Source organism: Dermacentor albipictus, chromosome 8, assembly GCF_038994185.2.
Source record: "Dermacentor albipictus isolate Rhodes 1998 colony chromosome 8, USDA_Dalb.pri_finalv2, whole genome shotgun sequence".
NCBI classification, from domain to species: Eukaryota; Metazoa; Arthropoda; class Arachnida; order Ixodida; family Ixodidae; genus Dermacentor; species Dermacentor albipictus.
Window position 1 is genome coordinate 123,347,072 of NC_091828.1, and position 22,222 is coordinate 123,369,293.

The 22,222-nt window shown below is 42.1% G+C and overlaps 1 protein-coding gene and 1 long non-coding RNA gene across 2 annotated transcripts; both read right to left on the bottom strand.

The window, feature by feature from the left end:
- Nucleotides 1–1,072: 1,072 nt before the first annotated feature.
- On the bottom strand, nucleotides 1,073–9,080 carry LOC139048585 (uncharacterized). The gene is made up of 5 exons (XR_011507780.1): nucleotides 8,923–9,080; nucleotides 6,954–6,990; nucleotides 5,972–6,006; nucleotides 4,997–5,030; nucleotides 1,073–1,211 (listed from the first exon to the last, which is right to left on the bottom strand). It is a non-coding gene; the product is annotated as an uncharacterized lncRNA (long non-coding RNA).
- Nucleotides 9,081–10,937: 1,857 nt separating this feature from the next.
- On the bottom strand, nucleotides 10,938–20,587 carry LOC139049151 (uncharacterized). Its single transcript, XM_070524394.1, has 7 exons — nucleotides 20,446–20,587; nucleotides 19,570–19,594; nucleotides 17,340–17,422; nucleotides 15,049–15,091; nucleotides 14,660–14,709; nucleotides 12,396–12,516; nucleotides 10,938–11,076 (listed from the first exon to the last, which is right to left on the bottom strand). Exons 1-7 carry the CDS (start codon nucleotides 20,489–20,491, stop codon nucleotides 11,064–11,066), a joined length of 381 nt encoding a protein of 126 aa, XP_070380495.1. The 5' UTR covers nucleotides 20,492–20,587; the 3' UTR covers nucleotides 10,938–11,063.
- Between the last annotated feature and the right edge of the window lie 1,635 nt (nucleotides 20,588–22,222).

Below are 22,222 nucleotides of genomic sequence, written 5' to 3' on the forward strand. Positions count from 1 at the left end.
GGGGGAGAGGGAAGAGGGAAAGAAGGAGGGAAGAAAGAGGCGCATGATGGGTGACAATGACGAGAGGAGGATGTAAAACATGGCAATCAATTTGGCATACCCGAAGCCTACGGTTGACAGTTGTTTCTTTTTCATATGGGCCCTGGTAACGTTATTTGAAGTTTTGTCTGACTTAACTGGCATTGCATTGTCCTATAACATATACATGTCGCACAATCTCTCGGATCATCAACGCAAAACGAACACGAAAATTACATGGCACAGAAGGCTGAGGACAACGAGCAATTTAGGCCGTGTTTTCTTCTTATACTAGCATTAGGCTATGTCAATTTTTTGCTATGTATTTCCTTCAAATGTATTCATTTGTCCCCCATAGTGCCTGTTTGGACCTTTCGAACATTGTCAGAAGCTTACGGAGTACAAAATATAATAAAGCTGTCAGAATTGTTGAAATATAAGTTATCCTTCTGTCCTAGAGCACTGCATGTCGTAGTGTGTTGTTTTCTTTAGCCAGTTTTGCTATAGCTGCCGCGTGCCTTTGTACAAAGCAATTACGCCTGCTATAAACCACCATTCGCTTGTAGCAGACAACACGAGATAGATCTACTTCATTATGCAAGTTCAGCGTGGCGCACTCTTTGTTAACGTATTACGAGCGTTATCTTGAAGCAGCGTTGATCCTTCCAGAGGTACATTCAGAGTGGGATTAATCTGAGAGCTTATTTCTAATTGTTGGTGTTTCTTCGACACAATTATTTCATATCCAATAAAGTTATTTTAGTGATGTTGCGCGAAAAGGATAAAAGTACATTATAGAGAAAGCGGGGATGACTGGTATAGGGCTGGCAATTCTTAACGCAGCGAAGTGCGATTTCAGTCTGGTTGGCGGGACATTTGAAAAGGAAACCACATCGAGCGAGTACAACAAGCAATCGTGAAGTAAGAAAATGTAAAAAAAATGACACCACATACAGAGACAAGAACGACTGGTAAATGAAAACTAGGCGAATTAGCAAGCACACGTGAAAATGCCAGACATTCCTTAAATTGTTACATCACAAATCTCTCTCAATTCCTACCGGACTCACTTTATTGTTTTTCACAAAAAACGTCTTCAAGTAGCCCGAAACGACACCATCAGACACGTGCTGCCTTATCCTTGCATAAACGCAGGTTCTTGGACGAACGCATGCTCCGCTTGCATATATGAACTAAAAGAAAGCAAAACAGAGAGTTTTCAGTTTCTCATAATGACATTTTGCGATAACAGTAGCCACCTAAGGACAATTTTCACGATAAAGATTGCTGACCATGTCATAACTTGCTACGTTCGTGGAAGTGATCGTAAAAAACATTCAAAAATGCAGTCACAACCCCAGCTAATGTGAGAGCGTCGAGCACTGCCACTCATGCGTGAGTGAGCGGAGGAAGGTTCACAAGCCAAGCCTCTTTGCACTGAAATATGGCTGACCGTGTATTGCGCATACAAATTTACCTTTTTCCTTCTTCATCACAACGACAAACAGCTAAAATATTGTACACTGTCCTGCAAATTCATTGAACATACGGGACAAAAGAGTGGCTAATACCACAGTGGCCGAACACAGTTTCACATCAAATAAAACATATAACTTGTTCACATTTATTTCTCACTATAGGGATACCTTTACGTAGAAAACTTGAAACTAATAACTGAGTAAGAATTGTTTAGTAGGGTAATTTCTGATTATAACTGATTTGCTGAAATGTCTAGAACTGAAAATGGCCTCTAGTATATTGGAAACGCTAGTATAGGCTTCACATAAAGTTTCTAGCGCTTAAATCGGAGTTTTTGGGCATCAAACTTCGGATATAAAAAGTGATATATTGGGCTTCGTGGGTACGTGTCACACAAACGCAGAGAAATACCAGACCTTGCTCGGAATGTACAAGTATTGCAGCCAGAGTAACACAGACTTTTCTTTAATTAAGACTACACGCACCAGATGTACGAATGCCTGAATTAAGATTGCCTGAACAGACAAGTTAAATTTAGGCTTAGACTAGTTGCTTACGCCCTCGTTAATTATATTCCATATGTAAACCGACTGTAGACATGGGGCGAATCCCATAAATCGAGAAATGAAGCATCACGTGGGCTTGATCAAAAGTCGGAGAATAAGTTGGACGTTGGTGGCATGCGGCGTTGGCACCGCAGGCTGCTGCTTGCTGGCTCAGGCAACACATGCTGCTATGGTGCATAACTCGCAGCGCAAAGCTCGAAGAACCGCTCAGCGGTTTTAATTTGGGCAATAATGCCTCCGCATTCAGAACTCGTAACTGCTTAGGTGTCCTCGGATTTTTTCGAAAATAAATTAAATCCTAATTCATAACTGCGTTTTTTTTTATTCTCTAAATGTGTATTTGATTGAGAATGTGTATTTGAATGACATTTGATTCTCTAAATGTGTATAGTCCATTCAATTACGCAGCACCGAGCGGACGCCTATCGAGTGAGGGCTCCAGGCCCACCTGATGTGTCGTGTTTCTCGGCATGAGACTGTTTTTAACACTTATTGCACATTCTGTGTTACACTGTCTAATGTATTGTTTTCATTGTTTGCAATGTCATTGTAGGTCTCTCAGATTGTTTGAAGAGTGGGAGATCACAGGAGCGTTATTCACGCTTTACATGCTTAGGTCTTACAGAAATACAACATGGCCCTCTCAAAATCTCGAAGGCATCGCAACAAACAATTACAGTGCAGTAGAATTTGAGGAGGAATGCGCCTAGGATTTTAAGGGGGGGCCCTACGCGAAGCAAGTCAATTCCCCTGATGATATTATTTCAAAAAAATTTTTGTTTATTCAGACAAATTTAGGGATCTCATATCTTTTATCGGAAACGTTCGTTGTAATTTTTTATGCGGGAACGAGGAGATGGGATACGTTAATATGAGGTGCGGACATACGGATTTTGCAAAGAGCAAATGGAAATTAAGCCTGCTATAAGTACCTCAGAGTAAGATTCTAGGTACGTATCGCGAGATTTCTAAAGAAATGATTTAGAAGCCAAAGAATTGCTTGATGTCATGACCACCTTTTTTCATTTGTTCATATTATGCCTGACAAATATAGACTGATAACATCGATACAGAGTCGGTGCATTGGGAACCAGTTATTTTCCTGTGTTGTCCAGTAAAGTTGAAAAGGACATGGTTCTTTACCACACAGAACGCACTATATACGGTATCTGCACATTGGCAGTCCACTAAAAGACACTTCGAATGCATAAAAATTCACTACAACACCGCAAATGCCTTCCACTTGAAATTCGATAAGACTTCATTGCTCCTCAGAACACTCGTACCGATGGCCAACTAAGCGACGGAACCGAAGGAAGACCTCTCTCTCCGCCAGAGCGAGAGAGAGAGTTGGGCGCCCAGTCATCTGAGACAGCCAGACGCACAAATCATTCGGCTGTCGCTCAAGCTCGTGTGGTTCTTCGTGATGTGTGGCGCCAAGCGTGTGTCACGCATCCTAGGAAAGGCGCGGCCTTGTCGCACTTCTCGGAGACGCCAGTGAATGCTTTAGTACATGAGAAACAGGTGGCGTTAGCAGCGTGCTGTGCGTGATGTAACTGATGTCGCAGGCTACTACAAAGCGAGAAAAAGAGAAACTGCGACTTACGTAAGAAACGTTCACCGTTATCGTAGCATCGACAAGTAGGGTGTCTGCGTCGGCGCAAACAGGTGAAAAGTGATCGCTTTCTCATTCACATATTCATCTTCATTTCGGCATTCTTGGGCATTTGTAGCACAAAATGCAGGGCGTAGACTAAAAGCCATGATTGTTTTGTGGGGCATGTACCGAAACGCACGCTTGAACATGAGCACGGCGAGATAGGTCTATCATGCCTCTCTATCACCACGATTGCTGGAGAACACATGCAACCTGTTAGCGGGGAAGTTGCCTGGCAGCGATACAATGGCTGGACGCGAACGGTTCTTAATATGGTTCGATCATACGACATTGTTGACGGACACGGCAGCCTCAACAGGCGTATTCTATTGTGGTTTACAGTCATAAGAAAGGAGGAGGCCTAGCTATATTGAAGTGGCAATGAAAACCAGCACTGTTATGACCTCGCCGACAACCTCTTTTTCCGTTAATGTCAGTCGTTGCCCATGCCCTACCATTCCTTACTCTTTTTAGTACTTTTTTTTTCAATCTCACTACATTTGGTGCGTCTTATGCATAATGGCATCAGTAGGATCACATCATTTTGTTTTGTTAATTAGGTCTGCTTATCTCATCGTTTCATCACTACAGTTATAAACCCACAAGTTCTCGCCGACAAATTTTTACGCGCACTACACATGATAACTGTTATTTGAAAATATTTGTGGTCATTGCCATTCACTGCGCATTAACTATTCATTGTAAGCAGTGCGAACAAGGCCAAGGACTGTATAAAAGAACTGAAGATCAGTGCTCTTCAGTAGATGAGAGTATCTTCGCAAACATTTGATAAGTCCGACAGTCCTTCCTACAAATCAAAGAAATTCCTTCAGGTCAAGTGAACAAAATAATCATATAATAGCCCAGTTGGTCCATATCTATCTGGAGCCTCACCCTACGGCGTGCCTCATATTCCTATTGCCACTTTGGTTCGCAAAATCCCACATATATTTAAGTATTCTTGTTCACTCTACTTTAACAAAATATTTTGTTTGTAGAAAGACTTCCGCATTTTCAGGCGTTCTTCCTATAAATATTCACTCGATAGCGTTCGTTCTCTTTTGCTTCCTAGTCGTCGTCCATTCCCATTACAGTGAATCACCTCCGACTTGCCCGCTTCATCAGCGTTCTGTAACAATTATTGCCAAGCGTACTGTCTAACAACATATAAGGCCGCGTTTTATTTGGAAATTTACTTAGGGCAACCTGCGCGGCATCCATTTCTTATTCACACGGGGCAGGTCAGTACAAAATAAAGTTCTACAAATTGACATACCTGCTTTGCTGCTGAAAATCTGGACGCTGCATATCTGCAGAAAAAAAAAAAAAACGTGTGGAAACGTTTGACAAGACCAGTGCCAGTAAAAAGAATTGTGGATTAAGCTGCAAGTGTAATTATTCTGATCCCGATATATGTAAACATCTTGTTTTGTCTTATTAGCACAAACATTAAATAGGAATACTAACAAACAGAAGTCTATATTCGGTGAATATGGGTATTGGCGGCTGTCTTTATATCGGGGTATAAACTGAAAATAATTGGGAAGTGTGCCTGAGCGTGAACTGGATTTTTATTGTTGTTATTTTTGCTGTTTTTAGAGCCTACAGGAAAGAGGTCTTTCCTTTCAATATTACTGAAACTTTTTTTTCCCGTTACCCTCCTCCCTCCCTCACCCCAAGTGAATATTCTTAGGACAACGTTGTTTTCACACTGTCAACGTTAAAGAGGACATACTAACATTTTAAGGGCTAACTGTAGGCACGGTTGGTCTCTTTCAAACCTTGCTTTTAGTACTCACGCCATTATGTCCGAAATGGTCCTCAACAAAATTTGCTTCCAGAACGCCACACAATTGAACATGTAGATAAGCGGGAAAAAAAGAACTAATGTTTTTATAGTGCTTCGCAGTTAGCAAACACGCTTCAGGTCCTTGCCCCTTTATAAACCGCCATAGAACATCGCCTTTAGCACCTGTTGTGCAAACTCTGCGTTCTTATCAGCGCCCTATCGACACTCCATCATTTAGGCAATAAAGAAGCGACAAAATAAGCTAAATAGCCATTATATTGTATATGAGCAAAGCGATAACAAGCGGGAGCCACCCGCTTTCACCTTGTTCTAGTTTTGCTCATCGTCTAGAATTTCCATCTCCCACCCTCGTCCTTTTTTCCCTGCATCCTTATGCTTGTTACAATTGCACTTAGGCTTATACAAACCGTACGGATGGGACATAAAACAGGAAATTCTTACCGTAGAGGTGTTTCGGAAACTTTTGAAAAAGAGAGCTGGGCGGAAGAGACAAAACAGGCGTAATGTTTTGTGAGACCATGGGCACAAACAGTGTAATTCTGGTTGGGGAAGAAAATTATGAACAATTCACAAGCGATTCGAGTTCGCAATTTTCCCGTTTCCTAAATTAACGCGCAATGTAGAGCTCGTTCAGCAGTTGTTGCCAAAGGCGACAGTGGCGACGACAAAAATGCTGACAGCTAGGGTTTTGTTTCAGTTTAGAGAAAGAATCCAATACTTGAAGCACACGCTTTTCCATGCAGAACGCAGACACTGTTTAATTTGGGCGTGCTGCAATATTGAGATATTCATAGCTAATTTATCCAGCCTTGTCAGATGGCTTTTCGGAACATAATAAAGTTAGGTTGGGGCACAGTTTGTTGTTTCTCGCAAGGAAAATGGCGCCAGCTCTGAATGAAACTCGGCGCAATGGGCTTCCAGTGAGTGTGGAGGCACGTGTAAGCCTGTCCGTCTCCATCGATTTATCCCACTAGCCCACATAGGCCTTGAGCCACCGTTAAAATGTATTATTTCCTCTCTATTCATCAATAGTGCACGATGTGCTTTAACATCTACCATGCAAAGCAACAGCTTTTATCAAACTTCGACAAAAATGATAGGCGTCGTCATTGGAGTAAAAAAAAAACGTACCGGGAGTTTACATCTGTAGAGCATTCATGAATATTTCTTGTCATATTTCGTAGAATACATCTGAAGGGGTAATTTCTAGGGCTCCGCTGTTTACGCTTGGCTTGCAAGTCACCTTGACTGTGCTTTTATATATACATTGACAGAACGCTGGCACAATAGGTAAAGCGTAGTTTTAATAATGTATATATGACATTATTGAGTGGCCACGAATCAGGCTTGTGCAGCTTAACGCTTTTTACTCGCGTCAAACATTTCCAGCCTGTGAAAAAGCACGTATACGGTAATTACTTACCGTTGGTAGATGTGAGACTGATCCATAGCATCGATTCCTGCAATTATTTCATAAGATGAATGTCATGGTCGCAGGAACTGCTTGATGAAACTGGTGCCGCGAGTTTCTAAATTGGTGGCTCCAAAAAAAGCATTTTCTTTGAATACTTCGTGAATCCGTATAATACTGTATATCTGTGCCGAAGCTATGCCTTCCCTTCTTTTCTCTTGGTCTTTTTCAATTCTCAGTTTCTACACCACTGAAATCTCCTCCATGCAGCCTATGCGAGGAGGTAATATGTAAACAAGGACTACGAGTTCCGCGGAAATCTCGAGAAATTTCGCGTGCTTGCAGACTTAGAGTAAACCGAAATTGTCCATCACACACCGCTTTTTGCGTCACAACCCGTGAATACCAACAGAAAGGATAAAGGGGTGTCAGATTACAATTTTTTGATATTGATAGCCTTGATCAACTAGAAGACGGATGTGTCCGTAATCCATGAAATGAATTCGCCGGCCCAACTGTATTGTGTATGTAAAATATGCTATATTGGATCCAGACACCCAATTCTTAGACAAAACCTTGGTGAGCGCACTATAGCCGGAGATCGAAGTTTATAATATACAGATGATTTATCCCAGAATTCAAGCTTTCAATCCGCAGTTCGAAGAGGTTAAAATACAGTTTATTCGCACTTGCCGCCAAAATATCAATCACTGTATAACAATCTTAAAAAGACTACGGTGAATTCGACCCCCCCCCCCCCCGATTCTCCCAGCTGTTTAGTGGTGCCCATATTAACTACATAAAGTCCTGGGGTTTTATGCATCAAAACGAAGACCTGATTATGAGACACGCCGTAGTAGGGAACTCCGGATTAATACAGAACACCTGGGGTTCTTTAAGGCGCACCCAATGTGCAGTACATGGGCTTTCTTGCATTTTGTATCCGTCGAAACGCAGACGCCGCCACCGGAATAGCATTCAGTGACCACGTGCTTAGCAGTGCAACGCCCAAGCTACTGAGCAACCATGGTCCTTAAATCCCTGGCTACTTAGGGGTACATTTCCACTAGATATTTTTTTCTCCTATTTCAATACTTTATATCATTAGAAAAATATAGGCTGCGGGCCAACACTACAGGAGAACCGGTCGCTTGGCTTTTCATTGTCCTATATGACGCGAAAGTAGCGATGACTTTCTGAGACGTGGAAGTGGGGGTGCTACTCTTGTACACAGGTTAGTAGGAATACCTCACATAGAACTCACGTGAACACGAGCTCGCAGCAAGCTTGTTCATAACATGGAATTTTCATGTAGTGCGTAAAATAAACAAGGTTTATCAAAGGCAGGAGTGAAGACGTGTGAAAAAAAAGGTGTCGCACTTCAAGCGTGCAACACATCGTAAAGGAAAACATCAGGTTTATGCATTATTGTGTGTTTACGAAGGCAAAAAAAATGTTTATGAGAATGCAACAGTGCGCTGGCACTCGCAATCGATACTAACATGACACAAAATGTCACTTTCGTGAGATTAAAAAGGTGCATTTTAAGGTTCCAATTTCGTATTCTGTTATATAATTTTATAAGTAATACTAAGCCAAGAACTACGTAGCCACACAATCTGGGCCAAATTTTTCCAGTTCCATGTTTCGTGATTTTCCTTCCCAACATACTCCAGCACCAATAGCATCACGTTTTCCGGTGGCATAGCGTAACCGTTCTTCTATCAACATCATCACTATTATCGATACCTACCAATTTTCGCTGCGGAAAAATTCTCCTCACAAAACTTTCTATTTAGAGTATCCTGGACCAAGTTAACTATATTTTTACCTTCACATATTTCATTTGTTTCGTCGCACTATCTCGTGTATTGCGGGCGTTCATCTGCTTTGTGCTTCTAAATTCTATACACCAGAGCGCTCAAAGCAGAGAGAGAGGCAACAAGTAGCTTCCAAGATAGATTAAACAACAAAGACTCACCTGAAACCACAAGCACCAGGCTGACCAACAACGTCATCGTCTTCGGCATCATCGCTGTGCTGTGTCAGCACTCTCGTGCGTTCGCTCTACCGCTGCGATCTCTTGATGCCAAAGCCTACGCGCCCGCCGTTTTATCTCCTCCACCGCAACGCACACAGAGACTGCAATCCTTGCTTCTGTGTAGGTGTGTACAGGGGCAGACGCTCTCAGCAATGCGGATGATGGATGAGCCGAGGCATCATTAGTAAATTAGGCACTCGCCGCAGTTCACAGACAATAAAGCTCGCTTATTCATCTGATCCGACTGAGTCACGGACGCCTTTTTTGGCTGTCAGTGCGCTTAAAGGTGGCATATCCATTTTGGGTAAGAGCTGAAGTGGGCCACAGTGAGGCCTTCCGTGCGCGTGGCGTGACTTATGGAAGGTAGTAGCTCTCCGCACCCCTTCCATGGAAGGCCGGTGGAATAGGTGTCTGCGAGGCCTCCTTTCATTTAGCGGCCTCGCGAGTTGCCGTGCTATTGCGTAACCCTCGCCGCGATTCGTTGCCTTTGCTGCGAGGTACGATCCCCTGAATGCCGGCACGGGTAGGCTCTCATAGGGAAAACACATTGCGTAAGTTTAGGCATGCCGTGTAACGTATTATATTCCACGTGGCGAATTAAGTTAGAATAGAATGTGCTATATTTTCTAATTAGCAAAATAGGCTAGGCAATCTTCCCAGGTATTTTCTGAATGTGTCGGATATAACACAACACATCAAGCCAATGTATTGTCAACACAAAAAATGCAACTGCCATTGACTACTCTTCGCGGCCTAGTGAATACCACAACGCCATCATTGAGTGCAGCTTGGTCAAAACCTGTGGGGTGGCAAAAAAAAGACCATTTACCAGATGCATGGCAGCTGCTTACTGGCGACAGTCTACGCACTGCTTCTTTATTCGCTTTCTCCAACTCTCGAGCGCCTTTGGAGGGGTACATGGAGAACTGCACGTAGTTTAAGTTTCGTGAATATCCTGAATATCCTCCTGAATATCTGCGATAGTTTGAGAATTATCAGAGTACAAGTGTAGGACCATTTACGAAAAATCTTATGAGCCTATATGCTCCAAAGAAAAAAAAAACGAGAAAAAGGGCCAATGTGGTAGCCACAAGACCGTGTCTGTTGTTAACAGTTCAGCGGAGCCACACGTAATTCACTATCAATAATTCGTGCCAACAGTTACTTATTTCCATGACGTAATAGAAAGCCAAAATGTTAAGTATTGCGGTGTAAATCTCGGTGCCCCTATTTATTACAGACATCCCGCCAATGCAGTCAATGCTGCGTTAGCACACACCCTGAAAATAAATGCGCAGTGGATACACTGACTCTGATTGACAGGCAGTGTTCAGGTCATGCCTATGAAGCTCGTTGAACAACAAAAAAAGGTGCCTATTTCAGTGCAGTTGCATGGCCAACGCAACGCTTATACATGTGAACTCTATCACATATATTACAGGTATATTCTTGCGATACGAGCAAACTAAATTAAATGCTTAGTTACAGAGAGACATTTAACATATTGGGGAAAAGCTTCATAGAGCTGAACCACAGAACCTATACCTTAGAAAGTTGCGTTCTCGTTTCAAAACTGGGTTAAAAGAAAGGCTCTACTAAGCTCAGTGCACTAATTCCTAATGATTGTCACGCTATCACTGCTTAATATGTCTCGAACCACGCAGTGTATATATATATATATATATATATATATATATATATATATATATATATATATATATATATATATACGCATGTCAAACGCTAAAGCCAATCATCTCACAGAAGCAATAAATAACATCTGCTAAGGAGCAACGGCTACCAACACCTCCTACAAGTGTTTTAATTCGCGTTATAGGTATGTCTAAAACCACGTTAGATGTGCTTTCACGAGATTCGTTTATCCTTGGTAAGCCTTGAAAGAGTCGACCAAAATGCACCCGGCTAACTAGATTACTGGTTCAAAAATAGTCGTGTTGTATGAGAGTCCATCATACATTTATTACAGGTGAAATCGCCGGCATGTCGTCAAACTAGATGCTTCTTCTCAGTCCACTGACCGATGTGTGCCCGTTGAAACGTTGTACCCCAGACTAGATTCTTCAACCTAAGAAACTAGAATAGAAAAGCACCAAATGAACATGTTGATGTGGTAGAGGGCATTGCTGCATCTTCTTGCATTGTACTGTCGCGAAATAAGTAATTCAAACTAAAGAAAGCTAAGCTAAATATAAAAATTGGTGGCGTATTTCTTCGTTTTCGAAGACAAAAGAAACTGTTCATTTTCTTAGAGCGGAATCCGTCGAACAGGCGATGAAATACATGTTCATCATTTGAATTAAATAATGTTGAAAACGGCATCGCAGCCTACATGTGGCACTAGTAAATAAGAAGTATTTCTACCGAAAAATACCGAAAAGCATTGAGTGCTTGCCTAAGACCACAAATGTGTGCTAAAATAATTTTATACACCAGTCCACTCTGTTCGCTTCTGATTTACCTTTATCTCCTGCTTTATTCAACGCAATAGAATATAGCTCTTATCTGAAGTTTCTGCCATGGTTTCAGGACTAAGCATAATAAATTATTTACTAACTGAGAACCTACTGACCGAAGATGCTGTAGATAAGTCGTTTTTAGTAGGCTGGTACTGATATGCGAAGGTAATTTTCTGGGTAGAAAATGACCCCCATAGTAATCAGCTATTAACAAAATATTACAGAAGGTAGTCAGAGCTGTCTCTCCAAGTATACCCTTACTTCATAGGTCCCGGTAGAATATATAGGTTTTGTTTAGCGACAGCAACATTTTTTAAAGGTTGCCTATGGCAGATATCCCTATTCTAACGCTTGATCTAAATTACCCATTCAGGTGGTCACTATTTCTACAATAAATCAATATGGTCAATTGTATAATTACCGTATTGCGCTAATTACCTTTTTAATTAGTTACCTTACGGCACACATTTCAATCTACGAATTATAGTCGCTGATTTCGCACGGCATATCCCCGTGGAAAGAATTCTCTGGACAGCATCGGTTTGGCGACGTTAATTTTCAAAGTGTCTGACTAAATGCATTGGTGTTCCCATTTACTTTTCTTCCATAAACCGCTGTTTTATTCATTGAAACACAAAAGTCAGCGCTTTTCCTCGCTTCGTTCTGTTCTTTCTATCGTGTTTGCGCAGTTCGTGCACGGCTTTGTATTATCATCTAGCCCCGTACAACACTTTAATGGGTTTTTTTACATCTTTAATATAAATATAAAAGTCCGATAAGATCGAAAAACATTGACGTGAATGCAGGAGTTGCGCACAACGGTAGTGCTTTTCTTTTTTTTTGGTATTTCATCTTTATGAATGGTTAATTTAACAGCATTTCCAGCCCGATTTGCTTGGTTTTTGACGCTGCAACATATTGTGACTTTCAGCTTACTGCGACGAGGAAGGTTGGCCATGAGGCAGAGGTGCGTCACCGTCCATTCCCGGCAAACCGCCGGTAGGCATTCGTCCCATGGATCCCATGGATCCCATGGATCCCATAGTGTGGTCGCCCACTGTATAATGCAGAAGATAAGTACTTAGATAAACGACACCTCACTCATACAGCTCGTGAAAACGCGAATGTCTCATGAACGACCAGTATTTAATTTCCTTTGTAGCTTCGTACTACTGTCGGGTGGGTGACAATTCTTTTTTTCGTAATTATTCTAACACTTTGCGGGATTCCGCAGAACTGATTCACCATCGTACGTGTGCCCGTGCTTCTTTTTGTAAAATAATTCAGCTCCCCTGTGACAGTCGGCTAGCCGCGTGGCTAACTCAAATGGTAGAGCGATTGCCTCAGAAAGGTGTTGGTCCCGGGTTCAATCCCTTTACCAGGGCGAAATTTTCTTCACCTGCGAAGCTTCTTTTTTCTGAGAAAACTGCATGGGTTCCCTTTGTAGCTTTCTACAAAATTCGGACGGGCGACAGTTTCCTTTTTCTAAGCCCTTGACCTACTATATAACAACTGTCTAATTTTACACAGAATACTGTTAAAACTGTCTTTCCTAGGCCCCTTCCGCTTTCGCTCAGATATGCTGCGTGATAAGGTGATCATTTGCAACAAGAAAGTTTTATCCTTGATAATTAAGTTAAGAAAGCAAAATTTGTTAAGTAAACAAATATTTACTTACTGTACGACACCCGTTGCAATTCCGCAACTGGAGACGGGAGCATTCATCTCAGCTTAACCAAATTCCCAGGACTAACATGAATGTAGAGACAACCGTCCCAAAAATAAACTACAAAAGGCTTGGTCGTTCCAGTACAATTCTTCCCAACTGTTAGAGGCATGCTTCTGTGAAATTCACTCGAACGCCAATACATTAAAACACATTTTAAGGCCGCGTCTCGAAATGGGCGCTTCTTTCACGATTCATGCTAAGCAGAAATACCTCCACTACTCCTCGGTTTCAGTGTCAGAATATCAACCTATGCCCTAAAGTGAGTAATTGTATGTTTAATTAGCACGTTTGAGTCTAAATATCTATTTAATTTTTTCCGGCTTCTAATAGCCGCCTGTGTTACCTCGCATATCAACAAAAACGGCTGGCACCTAGAAATAGCAGTGGTATTCTTTTTTAATTTTAAGGTTTTCCGCATGAAAATTAACACCTGATACATGCTTGGCGCCACATTTCACGCGGCCTCCCCAATTCTTTTTCTCTCAGTGTTCCCTAAACTGCAGGTTAGCAAAATAGGTTTCTATACAAACCTTCTGACATCGTAATATTCCAAGCTCCCTAACCTAAGCGCCTCGTTGAGTAATTTCTCCACCGTCTTACATTTCGCCACGCGTCTATCACACTTTAAAGTCGGCTACAATACATGTCACACGTACGCTTGCGGTCTCACTCATCCCACGGACATTGCACGACTAGAATCGCCTCAATGGATCAATCCCGTCTGCGCAACGTTTTGTTCGTTTTCGTCTGGTATTAGCTAATACTCCATAACCAGTAATTTCTTTATCGTGATAATTCTCGATTCTACCAAATCTCTGCAATGTTCTTGAGCATTGAGAGTACTAATGAATGAAATAAAATAAAAATAAACCTTAACGATATGAACGGAGAATACACATAGCGTCAAAAAGTCGCATCGGAAATATCTCTGCGAACAGGGATAAATATTTGACGCAGATTCCAGGGGCCACTTTCTTCTTCTTCATATTTTACACCTAAATATTTTAGCACGCGGAAATCAGTAACGCAAGAGGGTTAAGGCGAGCACAAGCACTAACTTCCAACTAAGCTTTAATCATTGAGAACATGTCATATAAACTTAAACCGCAAACGCACAGAGGGAATAAAAACAGAAGGCGATAACACTAGGGCGCATATAATCTGTGCTTCTCTGCTATGGATTATACATATGGCTTCCTTATGCGTAAAAGACGTGTTCCCCAGTGATAAAACCTTAGTTGGAGGTTATAGCTTGTGCTTTTCTCATCGCTTTTTTTTCTGGAGCTTCTGAACACCAAAAAAAAACCTTTCTTAAAGGATTAGCAACTACCTTGACCTCTCGCGCGGGTATGCTACATTTTAAGCTTACATGTAATAAACCGTTGACTCTTTTTCGAGCGACACAGGACATTTTGCGCGACTGCGAATCAGCGTAGCGGCTGCGTTTTGTTGAAAAAATTATTCAACTTACTCATGCCATGGGGCGCAGGTGCTGAGCCCCCAGTGAAGCCTGTGCTCCTCCTGAAAAGTAAAGATAAGCAGCTTGCTGGAACCTCAATAGGTAATGAAAAGTAGTACGGTCCAATGCTTAACCGACATTCACATTCTACGTTGGTTGAGTGGCCGGATGAAACAGAATTACGCTATGTCATGAAGTCTGTGTGTGCTTCCTTCGAACTGGGGCTGAGCAACTAGCTTGTTTCAATACTAAATGTTGTGATACGGTTATCATATTCTCCCCTATGTTCGCAGTTCAGCCGTTGACATACTTTCAATGTTTTGTACTGCTAAGATTTTTTTGTCAGCCACGCACGAACCCAGAAGGAAATCTGATCTAAATGAAAAAAGCGATATGCTTACCCAAATGACATTCCCGAATCACCCCCGTGGAAACCTCCGGACCCTAAATGCAAGTATTGCACAGATCAAATCACACACTAGAATCTGAAGTGCTTTGTAATTTGGATAACTGAGAAAAAAAAAGAATGCTGTTTCACACAAATTTTCTTTTTTGCACATACGCTTACTTCATACTGGCCATGCTCGGGAATTGTCATGTGTCTGTTCAAGCTATGGTCGCAGCGTGTCTGTTACCCTGTATATCTAAGCTAAAAAGAGGAAGGGGGGTAAGTGGAGTGACAGATGCCTTATATACCACTGTCACCTCAGTCGCACCATGCATTGGGGAGGGCGAGTGGGCAATCTTACTCACGAGAAAGGTCATGTAATGCTTAAACCGAAGAAGAAAATAACACAAAAGGAAACAGGTGATTACCAAGTTACAATACATACATCATAGTGCCAAAAATTGTTCTCAAGAAATCAACATATACGCATGCAAAGTTGAGGGTGTTTCTCATTTTACCCAAAATACTGGTCTAACGACGAAGTATTCATTGAGATCCACTATATTAGAAATTTCTACTTGGGTCATGTGAGAAGCGATGGCCAGAATTATATTTCATTACGCGTACACCTAAATATAACATCGCATGAAATGACGGAGTTATATCAGCTGCTACTCTTATTTGTTCAGTGTTGGGTATTAATGCACTCAGCGTTGATAATGTAAAGCTGAAAGGAGTACTGGCGTGGTATTTATGACGTTTCATGTACACACGTTAAATGAAGATACGGGACCTTCAAACAACACAAAAGAAGAAGCCTGGAAGGCCTCAGTCCGCCCCAGGTAAATTAAATATAGCGTTTCTGCAACCAGTTTTGTCTTCATTTCCAAGCGGTTTACTATGTCTTGACGTCATGATGCAGAGATAGTCAGGTGGGAGTAGCATGACTGTGACCTATTGACGCTCACTTTAGCTGGCTATAGGCAATCTGCTACGCTGCTACGTGGGGCTTCACAATGAGTATATAGAAGGCCGACTGAGTGAGGAATAGTGAGTGCAAAAATGTAGCAATGTACCGTTCCGGTAAGACGACCTTTTTCGTGATGCTTAGGGGCCATGACCATGACGTCACAACAGTCACCCTCTTGAAAAACGGAACCAAAACTTGCAGTACAAAATCTATTATAATTAATTATTTTTAACGTTTCGAGGCTCTCCAGTAATTATCGAGTTGAGAGGCCTAGCAACTTCCTTTAAGGCAAGAAACTGAGAAGGCAAATAAATAGCATGCCAGTACTCTTTTGAAGCACAGATAATTTATTACAAAAAGAAACACCGAAGCAGCCTTGAACGGATACAAAACACCGTTGCCATCTTACCTTTTCTGGGTTTTGATCCATTACGCTGCCATGGCCGCGTATCGTGGGGCCGGTAGTATCCAAATATGGCTGCCTCAGAAGCTACATCAAACTTTGAAGTCCAGTGATGTTTGTTTTACACCATTTTAAATCGCCAGTGAATAATATCAAATATTTCAATTCGGAGTCTATAACGAACGTGTTCCTCACGCAGAGTTACGCAGATGAATAACACTGTAGGCAATAACACTGTTGCGATGGGCAGTTCTTGTGCGATTAGTGGTATTACTCAATTTTTTTCACGATGTGTATGCGAACGAAAAAGCATCCCGATTGGCTTCGGGATCACCCAAGCCATCTAGTCGATGACTCAGCGCGAGTTTCTCTTTCGTCAACAAATGATTTACTCTTTTCGTGGCACACCAAATTGTAGACACATTTGAACTAAATAGCAAAATACATTCACGCTAATCTTGCGTAAGGAGGTTGCAAGTGAGCACTTTGTGTATTGTACTTAAACACATAATTGCAAAATAGAGCAGTGTGCGGAGCAGGGTCGTCTGGCCTTGTCTGACCAATAGTGAATCTACGCGTTGAAGGCGAGGAGGTTTGCGATAATAAGCAAACGTATCTCTATCATTGAGCGGCATTTGCGCAAGTACTCCATCTCCGACGAAGAAACGCGCAATAAACAAGGAACGACAAAGAAACACGACACCAGTGGCAGACTAGCAACTGCGGTTTTTCGTCCAAAACTCAAATTTCGTTTTCTTGCCTTGTTCATGGCGTTATTTTTCGTCACTATGAAATGCCAACTCGGCTGGCATTCAGCACTTCTGAATACTCCAGCTTGCCGCTCAGACCGATTCTTTTTCACTTGCTCTATTCCCGTGATTGCAGCTCACTTTATTTCTCGAATTTATTTGCCGAACGACCCAGATCTTACCTGAGAGAGGCATAACGTCCGGCTGCATCATGCCGTGTGATTGTGGGAACATGGCAGCCCGTGCCGTCCTTGCTTGGGTGAGCCTGTAATGTCACCGAGGTATCGAGATAGGGACAGTGGCCAGGTAGGGATGCAAAAAAATGTTTTCATTGGCTTTTCTGCTCGTAGGAATATGGAAGTGACAAAAGCAATAAATGAAACCACTATTATTAAGCGAAGCTTTCTCTGTGAAATCTCCCGGACTTGCCTGACCTTGACTGCAGGGTGCTACCGCCATTTTTCCAAATAGCTCAAATTAAAAAAGCGATTATATTACGTGCCCGATGACGGGATCGAAACTCGGTCCCCCAGCAGAGCATTACATACATACATACATACATACATACATACATACATACATACATACATACATACATACATACATACATACATACATACATACATACATACATACATACATACATACATGCATGCATACATACATACATACATACATACATACATACATACATACATACATACATACATACATACATACATACATACATACATACATACATACATACATACATACATACATACATACATACATACATACATACATACATACATACATACATACATACATAAATACATACATACATATCTTTACTATGCACTCACAAACACCACCAGAGGGAGGAATATAATGTTCACATTAACAATGACAAAAGTTAATGTCAACAAGTCAGTCAACAGACCCAGAGATCGAAACAAAGTGACTACACTAGAAAAAGACTCCTATATGGCACTCATTAGGCATATATCCTATCTCTAAGACGTTTTGAATACTCCGTGGAGTCTGTTAAGGAATCAAAGCAAGCGAAAATTGCACAGTATTTGTATTCGCCGCAAGAACCATTAAACCCCGATTGCACGCATAACTCTAACTTGACAATTGGCCTGACAGCTCCTTGAAGTGATCGTCACGTGTCTCACCGCGTACCAATGGGATGACAGAGTACGCGTGCGCCTACAAGTTTCCTTTACGCCAAAGACTCCACAATGAACACGCAAACTGTTAGCATATGTAGCCTTTTGTGCGTGTTGGTATATGACACGGTGATGTTTATAGCGCATGAGAAGACAAGAACATAGCACCTGTGTGTACCACGCCTTTCGGTGTCCTTGTATTTTCGTGCGCCATAAGCTTCCGCCATGTCAGCGTGTCAACACCCGTTGCACAAAATCTTCGCTCCAAATAAATTTTGAGTTGTTAGGACCTGCATGATTTCATCATGAGAGTAATGAGTTTCTCGACGATGGTTACGACGAAAGAAAAGAATAATTGATCATACGTAAATGAGGGATGGCAACCTTGGAAGTACGGCGCTGTCAATGCTGACGGTGCGAGAAAATGACTTGTCTGCGTGAAGCCGTGGAGGCTTGTAGATGTAAATCACTAATGATGGAGTGTGTCTTCAAACGTAGTGAAAACATTTCTGCCAGCGGTTACGCCATACTTACGGTGGTTATTAAAGCTTGGACAAGATAATCCTAACAGGGCCTTAAGCACAAAATAACGAGCTGACAATTGCTAACTAAGAAACATTCGCATGTTCATTGAACGGTAGCTGCCCCTCTCAATGAGGGCACAATCGCGGTCTCTCCTGTGTTGTCATTGACAAAGTACGCTAAAGAAACTGCAATGTCTTACGCGATCAACGAGACAGATGTCATTAAACAGAACCTGAATAGATCTCACCTAACAAAGAACGCAGGGAAGTAATGCCGGAGGAAACGAGGACGTCGTGAAGAAAATGTCGCAACACCACTGACATGATTATCTTTATGAAGATGAGAACAGAGAAAAAATATACACCAAATAGGAAACAAAAGTTGAATGTGGGATATCATAGTCATGGGAGCTATGCACTTCTACAGGAAGCCCGGGAATCAAACTTTGAAGTGTTTTCCTTGCCACGATATATTTTTCATGCGTGCTACATAGCGAATCCATTCTCATTTAAATTATCTGGTACTACTGTTTTTTTTTATTATTATTTTCTTGTACAAAAAATATCCAGCTTCATGTTCCGCGGTTTGCGAGTTTATACATATCTCAGCACGTTTAAAAAGAAACACACACTGGCACTTTCTCTATACTAAAGCTTAACGTAGGGTAGGTGATAAGACGGGGTCCCATAGCACACATTAACTTTTCGCACAATAAGTTCGAATTCATATTTACCAGCTTCCTTCGCTATAGGCAGCACCTGTGAGAAGGAAACAGCATCAGGGGCATAAGTTTACAGCTATTCCACTTATCTGAGCCTTAAAGACCATTTTCATGCTGCTTTTTCTTTTAATATCTGCGACCTTGCTTCTTTAGGGATACCGTATTTCTTGTAAAACTCGTAACAATATCTTGCTGAACCGATACAGTGCGCAGTATATCTTGCATTCTTTCAATAAACGCTAGTTATAGAACTTTTCATTAATGTATTTTATTTAATGGTATACAATTGTTTCGTTGTACGCATGAGAAATGAATTTAGCGATGTCTTGTCTAATCGATTTCTCTTCTTCGGAGTTTGCTGAACCTAAGTTTATTGTGCTAAAATAGCAGCGCGAGAATATAGTGTTAATACATGAGCGTAAGAGTATAGATTGCTAAGACAGGATTTCTAATAAGTCAATTTCGTCGAATATGAGCCATTAAAAAAACTTATTCCTAAACTCAGACCTTCTTCAAGTGCCCTCGATATAGCTACTTACTCAAGAAATGTGTCATGATAATTGAACACAGGGGCGATTCTGCATGTGCCACAACTTTTTAATAAGTGGACGGAGTGTTTTGGCGGGGACAACATGGAATTTCGAAGGGGAATATAAACAATACTGATGACCTGTCATGAACAGCAGCAAATAGCGTTCAGTGTTAAGCAGAGTCCAAAACAGATTTCGCTACAACGGCGAGTTGAACAGTGACAGCGTTCACAAAATACTCCTGCTGGAACTTTCCTTTCTTTTCAGGACGTTCACGGCCCGGTGTAAATGAAGTCGTGTCGAGTATTTCTTTCCCGAGTAAAATAATAGTAATTTGGGACTCCCTGAACACACTTACTGCAGACGATGAGCACTATGAATCCGGAGAGAACAGTCGACCTCATCTTGCACGGTGGAGAGTCCCTTAAGCTCCCTTCGTAAGCCCAGTTAGAAACCACTCAGCTCGTAACCCGGCGACGTCACAGTACTTATACCGAGACATGAAGCGTACGCAGCTGCTTTCAAGCTACCCTATAACGTTAAGAAAGCAGGAGCGCAAAGTTCTTAGCTCGTTTTTTCGGCTCCTTATCCGGCTCAGCCAGCCCGCCAGCAGCGCCCAGCGCAATTTCTGAGCACGCGACGGAAAGGCCACGTAGCGGGAAAACCAATTGCGAGTCCCAGAAAATAAACAGCACTCCTTTCTCGCTAAGTGTCTGCCGAGGAGGTGCGCGGGCCGGGGATGTAACCGGAGTGTCGCTTCGCTTTGGCAGAACCCGTCGTGTCAGCGCCCCTGTAAACGTGAGGTTTAGGCCCGTGTTCGAGGGCGTAAACCCGCAGACAGCGCCTTTCTCCGCGTCGTTTCCCTGGCTTGCTTTCAGAGCGCGTTAGAAGGGCTTCAATTACCCCTAATTGAGTTCACGGAAAAATTGCATGAACATACTGAAATCAGTCCATTCTACAAACAGCAAGACCAGAAGGGCTCTCTTTGTGTCACTAATGGATGTCGCCGCAGCGTGTTATTTATTCTGCATGTACATACGATGCTGCTGACAACAGCGAAAAGCACTACGCGTGGTCTTGCTTCGGTGACATGGGGTGAGAGAGACGATAGTGAGAACTAAAAGCATTAGCACGGCCATATTTTAAGCATGATGATGGGAAATAAGGGATATGCGAATAAAAATGGACACGCTAATTATGGGCACGGGTGCGGACGAGGGCAGTGGCTCAAAGAGAAATTAGGACTGAATTATTTTTCTGTGGCGAAGACATGGCGATTATAAAAAGCGGGAACAATTTCCAAGCGAGCAAAAGGGCCAAGCAGCCCAATGTCCGACCCAGTCTGTGACATCGACGTCAAAAATCACTAGATGCACATTCTGCTGTGCCGATAGTCTATTTTGTCTATCATGCTCTTCGCTTCAACAAGGGCAGCAGTGCCGGTGTGGACAGAATTTGTGCCGACGTCCTTGGAGGGCAACATATCCTCGAAGCCTTATAGTTTAACTGGAAAGTCCAAAACCTTTCATTACACCTCTTTTCAAAATGTTTATTTTAATGTTGTATTTAATAACACGATATGTTATTCAAAGGCAAAAATGACTATAAAGTGGCATAAGCCGACATCGCTTCTCGCAGCACTAAAGATAATTTTCAATGGCTGATGTTGACCAAGTAACAAGGAAGCTTTATTTGCTCTATGGGGAGCAGCGAACTGCTTGCAACTCCACAATAAGGCGGCATTATTTAACGTTACTTATCAATTTTGCGTGGAGAAAAGGCAATGGACTTTTCATATGTCTCTGTGTGTTTTTACAATCTGTAAAGTCCCATGCGCTGAAGCGCATGCAGCGGAGAGAGTCAGCGGCACCCAGGGTAGTTGCTCGCCGCACACCGTCTCCCCCCCACCCTTCCTGGCAGTCTACGTAGTTTCAAGCAACTAAGCACAATTTTATTGTAATGGCTTGCGTCAGCATGGAGCTTGTTCTGTAACGGCTAATTATTTTTATTTCTTTAAAAAATCTCAAGAGTAACGCGTGCGCACCGCACCACTTAGAATTCAACCCATGACATCGAAAGTGCATATCTGCATTCCAGTTTGCATAGCAGGCATATGCAGCACTGTCGAACTTGCT

Coding starts and splice junctions, on each gene's coding strand:
- LOC139049151 (XM_070524394.1), bottom strand. CDS start 20,491: ATGAGGTCGACTGTTCTCTCCGGATTCATAGTGCTCATCGTCTGCA. Junction 19,595..20,445: donor CATAGTGCTCATCGTCTGCA/GTAAGTGTGTTC, acceptor TCCTTCTCACAG/GTGCTGCCTATAGCGAAGGA. Junction 14,710..15,048: donor GATTCGGGAATGTCATTTGG/GTAAGCATATCG, acceptor TTTACTTTTCAG/GAGGAGCACAGGCTTCACTG.